At 40.0% G+C, this 6,000-nt stretch overlaps 1 protein-coding gene across 1 annotated transcript in view; it reads right to left on the bottom strand.

Moving 5' to 3' along the window:
* Positions 1–2,330: 2,330 nt before the first annotated feature.
* The window catches only part of ADGRG6 (adhesion G protein-coupled receptor G6), a gene marked incomplete at both ends in the record, with an annotated part of 104,252 nt that continues 100,582 nt past the window's right edge, over positions 2,331–6,000 (bottom strand). The window contains one exon of the mRNA XM_084261725.1: positions 2,331–2,509. Coding sequence (XP_084117851.1) covers positions 2,331–2,509 — 179 coding nt within the window. The remainder of the gene's footprint in view (positions 2,510–6,000) is intronic.

The following is a 6,000-nucleotide window of genomic DNA, read 5'->3' as shown; positions in this document are numbered from 1 at the left end:
CTACATGGTAGTAAAAAAGAGAAAAAAATCTTAAATCAGCAAAAATATAGGTAGCTGTACATTAAATTGATAGGTTACAGCTGAGCTTCAGTCAGGATACTGTGTTTGCTTTTTATTTATATTTTACTATCTATTACATTTTACTGATTCCTCATTTTTCCAGGAACGCTTGGTTTTCCTTCTCTTCACTTCTGAACACCTTTATCAGGTAGAACTCTCACAGTAAGCTGCTACGTGAACACTATTATCTACAGTAGTTAAGCAAGTGGGATGATAAAATATAAGTTCAGTAAATGCTTGTACATAATCTCTCCCTAAATTATTTCCCTTATTAAAGATACCTGACAACACTCATCCCTGGTAATAATTACATTTTAAGTGACTTGGGTTGACTTTCATTCATACCACCACATTACGTGTTTGCAGTTACGAGACTGAGGTTTCGTTAAGGTCCGTGTAGGGACAGCAGTGTTTCTGGACGGAATTCCGCCAGGACATCCTCCTCCTGCCAGGTGTCTGCAGCCAGGGAAAACACACCATTTGTGCAGTCACAGCATTAAGTGATCTCAGCACGCAAAAGCGCGTGCAAAGAGCAGAGAAAGGCACAAATCCACATCCCTAATCACTGAACATCCACCTGCTTGGCAACTGAAAAATCTCACAGCACAACACTCTGGTCACCTTCTGAGTATCAGTAATTAAATATTTGGCTAAAACCCTATCTGTAAAAAGAAAGCCTTTTTAAAAATGAAAACTCCTATTAGGAGACGTTCTCCTCCAAAAACCTTATCTGAAAATACCTGTGATGTTTTGGCTCACGCTTTCAGCGACACGTGCCGTGGCAATTTTCACAAAACCCATCATGGGGCGAGACGGGCTTCACGAGGAGAGGCGCACTTCTGGCGGTCACGGCTGTGAGCGAATGCGTCACACGACTCGAGAGGTCAAAACAAGTAAGCAGTTTATGCTCGTGCCTCTTCTCTGCGCGCACACACACAGCTTGGTGTCGCTACGCAGACAGAACAGCAGTGCCAAACTCCCTAACGCTGCCTGAGCACTGTTTCAAGTCTGTGTCTCCAACATCCTCAAACAAGTCAACCAACAGAGGTGTGTGGGGGGAGGTGGGATGCTGGCACTTATAACATTACATGCCAGGAAATTTATTTATTACTTGTAGATGTATTCCAGGTTATTCTAATGCTGCAATGCCATCTGATGGAGGTATCTATACATACAGTATGCCAGAAGCACAGAGACTAACAAATGAACCCACGGGCTTACAAAGTATTCATCTTGAGTTTAAATACTTAAACTGAAGTTTTAGCACCGTTCATTGTTCTTAGATTGTCTGTGGTACACACTGTAGTTTCCTCTGTCATATTTACTGTGTGCACTGTTATAAAAATATGCGTGGAGAGAGATCGAGGTGTATATTTATATACCTATACGTAGTTCAATGTCTTCTATTTTGTTTACTGGAAAAGAACATTAAATATAGAACTGCGACGGGAGATGACGCATTTCACACACACAAATCAATGACTGCTGAAACATGACTTAGTGTAAACTTTGGATTTACCTGTGTGCTTGTTCTGCACTGATGCAAATGATATGCACAGCTGTCTGTTTCCATACATATCAGCAGGCTTAAAATCTGCAAGAGTTACTAGCAACCTGCATGCCCTTCTCAGCCAGCACATCTATGTAATGTATGTGTTCCTATGTACATGGAGACAAAACACCCTGAATTTACAGCACGTACTGTTTTGGTAAGCAAGATTTGCATCATTAGGTCTATCTGGTGTAAAATGGTTTAAAATAACCCTGTAACACTGATGTTAGTGTGTTAGACACTTAGGAATAAAGAACAGACAGCACTAGACAGTCAAGGATCAACAATCTAACAAGTGTTGTAGGGGAAATCCATATTCTTCAAAACAAAAAGACCATCAGTAAACTGTTCAACAAGAGCTTGTCTGTACTACATGACATGTCTGACATTTTCTCCAGGAGTCAAGGTTTGCTTCTGTTTGGACTACATAATTTAGAATTAAGCTTGTGGCTCTTCAGTCTTAAAAAATATTTACACAGGATTACAATTAGCTGTCCAGGCATCAGGTTGGCTGGAGCACATTTTAAAACAGCCCAATGCCATGGTGAAAAATTGTCTTTTTACACAACAGTAAAAAGGTCCTTGAGTGGAAGCTGTTAGGTGGAGAACATTATAAACTGGGGAAAAAAAAACTTAAACAGGTCACGTTCTATGACGTGTATTTTCAATTCCAGGCAGACTGTTGTCTTTCTTTGGTTCAGAAAATTCAGAAGCCTGGTTAGAACTTTGTGCTGTGACTAAATGTGTCGGACATGATGATATTCTTATAGAAGTTGTCGGAGCGAGGATTGCAGTATCCCTTGACCTTGTCAATAACTTGGTGGACAGGAATGATTGATGTCTGTTCTCCATCCTCTTGGGCAAATTTTGAAGATGGCTTGCCAAGAAAAACATTTTCTGTGAAGAGGACAAAGCAACAAGAAGTTAGAGTTTCTTAAACAAGCTCATAGTTCAAGGGGTATATTACTCCCATGTAGATATGCTTTCAATTGCCACTACTACTGAATAACATCACTGCCCTAAAAGTCCGCAAACAAATTTTTGGCTTGGCATCACTTCTTCTAAATTCTTTTCAGATGCCTGGCTTTGGGAGCAGACCTCTTGGGTCTCTCTTGAAATTATCCCCCTATTGTTTTACCTAAAGCATAACTAACTTCTACGACCCAATATTATATTAATTTAGTGTTGAGTCTTCAAATCTTAGAAACTAAAAGCATTTCAATAGCTCTGGAAAAGGGGTGACCTCCATCACATCTGGTAAATAATATCTTCATATAACAAAGCAGTGGCAAATGACAGTGAAAGGATTTAATTATTTCAACAGTGGAGGTTTTAAGCTATGCACAGAAATCCTGTATTCTGGCAGAACGTACCATGAGCAGCCTTGCATCTTAAATCAGATAACCAGAACCAAGATTGCCCTAAACTTTATGCTTGCCTGCCATCTCTTTGTCATTTCTGTAATGGGGAGGGTACCGACTGCACAGCTGTGGGGAGGAAAAGATGTAGAAAACTGGCATTCCTTTCCGAGCTCATGTGCCATAAGCCGAGGGTGGGGCTGAAGACAGAAAGGAGCAAGGGCAATTCCCAGCCGGGCTGGGAAAGCCGCTTCAGCAGCCAGCCGAGCTGCTGTTCGCAGAACGGTCAGTAGGTAGAGCTCAAGTAGTGAGCAATGAGACGGAGAGAGCCTGCGTCTGGCTTCCTCCAGTACATGGCCCTAACGAGCTTTCTTATCTCTTCCACCGTAGTGCACAAAGCTGGCATTAGTCCTCTTAAGCCAGGCGAGGTATGGACAAGCTCAAGCCGTCAATGAGATGGAACATCCCGTGAAGCAATGTTTTCTACAAGTGACATTTCTGATGGCTGTTTAGAAGACCTTCATGAAATCAGTTCACAAAATTCTTTGGTACAGCATCATTTAATATTTTTTCATATTATTAAAGCTATGATTTCAAAAAAAGTAATTTTTATAGAAATAAATCATTAATTAAAAATAAACAGAAAAGTAACCCACCCCTGCAGAAATTATGATAACAAGCCACAGAAGAATATAAAGTGTTGCATGAAGGAGAAATGGATTGCAGTGAGAAATCAAAATAGTTGTGCCCATGAAAAAAAAAACCCAAAGAAACAGGCATATTCAGGCATATCAGAATGAATTTTTCAAAGCACGCAAGAATGTCCATGAATCGCAGCAAACAACCCCATGTCCAATAGCAAACCGCTGGGTACCGTGTGCCTTTCAGATGTGTGCACTGGCCAATGGTACTACACTTTGGATGTTTCTCTATATGTTCAATATCTCATTAAAAAGACGAAAAGTTAATTTGTTGTCTTTAGGGATGTTTTTTGAAATTCCTTGCAAATATGTATACTTTTTTTCACAAGGCATCATTACACTGCTGAATACCAGCCAGTTCCTCACGAAATTTGCATGCAAAGGAATTCTGTAAGTCCTTTAAAACCAGTGGGGCCCTCATTTTTTTAATTTTTTTTTTTATCTCAGCAGGCTTCACTGGGTTAAAATCCTGTATCACTGCAACAAAAGGGAGTTGTACCACCAAATTCACTGCAGAAATAATCTTAACTTCTAACTCATAGAAGTGTTATATATGGTATTTAAGTACTATATACAAGAAATCTGTGCCAGACTCATAGACAGTGGGGCCACAAGATGTCAAAGTGATTTCTTTCGTCCAGCCAGTATTTGCGCCTCAGTTGGTTCATTCTGCATTCAACCAGCAGTTCACAGCACAGCTTTTGGCCATGTATAGCCTGTCATTCAGACTTACTTTGGGTGTGACTGGATACAAAATAACAATGGCTAGAACTTAAATTTCATAATGGACACAGACCAAATAGAAACACAGTATGTTGAAATTCCCATAGTAGCTTTCAAAAATACTTTAAAATTTACTAGGATTAGGTTGGTTTTGTTTTTAAATGTGTTATTTGTGTATGGGTGTTCCAGCTTTATCTCTTTTCCTGCACTACTGCACATAGGACATCAATGTCAGGACATGGTCTGTTTCCTATAATCGTATCTTCCAAATGCTTCGCGCCCCATGCAGAATGCAGACACCCAGGCTTAGAAGCACCCTTATCCTTTGGCTCAGCATCAATGGCGCAAGATGTAACAGTGAGAAACAAGCAGCGTTTCTGATTAGCAAAGTTCTTCATGTCAATGAGGACATCATGCAAGAGGCATCCCTCCACCCTGTTCAAACCATGCATTCAACAAAAGCAATTCTCACTTTACCTGTAATCTTCCACCACTGATGAGGAAAGGGCCTTAGAAGACATTATCTATACCACAAACACATGAATGCTTGTGTCAATTCCAGGGATCACATTATAATCATATTAACAATAGTTGCCAAGACATTATTTGCCTGCAATTTAGCTAAGACATCAAACTGAGAAGTTTAGATGTATTAAAAATCAGAATCTTAATTTTATTTTCTATTGTTTTAACATGTGGGAAGATTTGTCAGCTTTTAAAAACTTAACCTTAGCAAAAGTTCCTTTGGAGTACCACAATAAAATGTGTATTTTTGGAGGTCAAAGCAAAACGAATTAACATTTTAAAATATAGATACAACTGTGGTATTCCTTTAATGGCCAATAAACTATCACATTACAAACTACAACTGTGTTACTAACTGACACCTCTTTTAGGAAATAATTTATGCACGGGCTTAAGCTCACCACTTCTGAAGAAAGTACACAGACATGTTCTTAACTGCAAGTTTCTTTTAACTTAATTCTTATCTGGAACTGTTGTGGGGTTTTCTGTAATTTTGCTTCAAGAACGCATTGCAAAAACTCCAGCACTAAGTCGCTTTAATTCTCAGGCAGATAAAAAGCCCTGAGTCCAACAAAACATTTAAGCATATTTTTATCATTAACCCAAATACCAAGGGTCTAAAGGTTGATCTGCCACGAGTACAAATGGGAATCATCCTTCTGCAGCAAAGAGAATGCTCTGTGGTGGAAGAGGCGGGATTATCTCCTCCTATTCTATTAAGAGCACTGCTGCGATCTGTGGATATTACAGATGCTGTTCATCGAAGACTGCTGACAGAAATGTCATTTCATAGGAGAGAGAGCTGAAGGCAGCTTGCTCAGGGCAGCTGGGTGTGTGGCACATCCCTGTGCTGAGATGGCTGCAGAGACAGGCACCCTGGTGAGGCAGGTGCCAGCTCTGTGATCCCAGTGTGACTGGGGATGGCAGCCCCAAGAACAAGCACACAAGGGAATTTCTCAGCTACTGCTCATTTTTATGGTATTCAAAGTAAACGTACTTCATGCACATTATTGACAGCAAAAAAAGATTTACACTCCTAAAAATATCTGGTGTACAACCCCCCCTTGTGCTAATGGATGCA

This window comes from Gallinula chloropus (genome assembly GCF_964237585.1).
Source record: "Gallinula chloropus genome assembly, chromosome: 3".
NCBI classification, from domain to species: Eukaryota; Metazoa; Chordata; class Aves; order Gruiformes; family Rallidae; genus Gallinula; species Gallinula chloropus.
The sequence above is the reverse complement of the archived record's forward strand: the minus strand, read 5'-3'. Positions and strand labels throughout refer to the sequence as shown.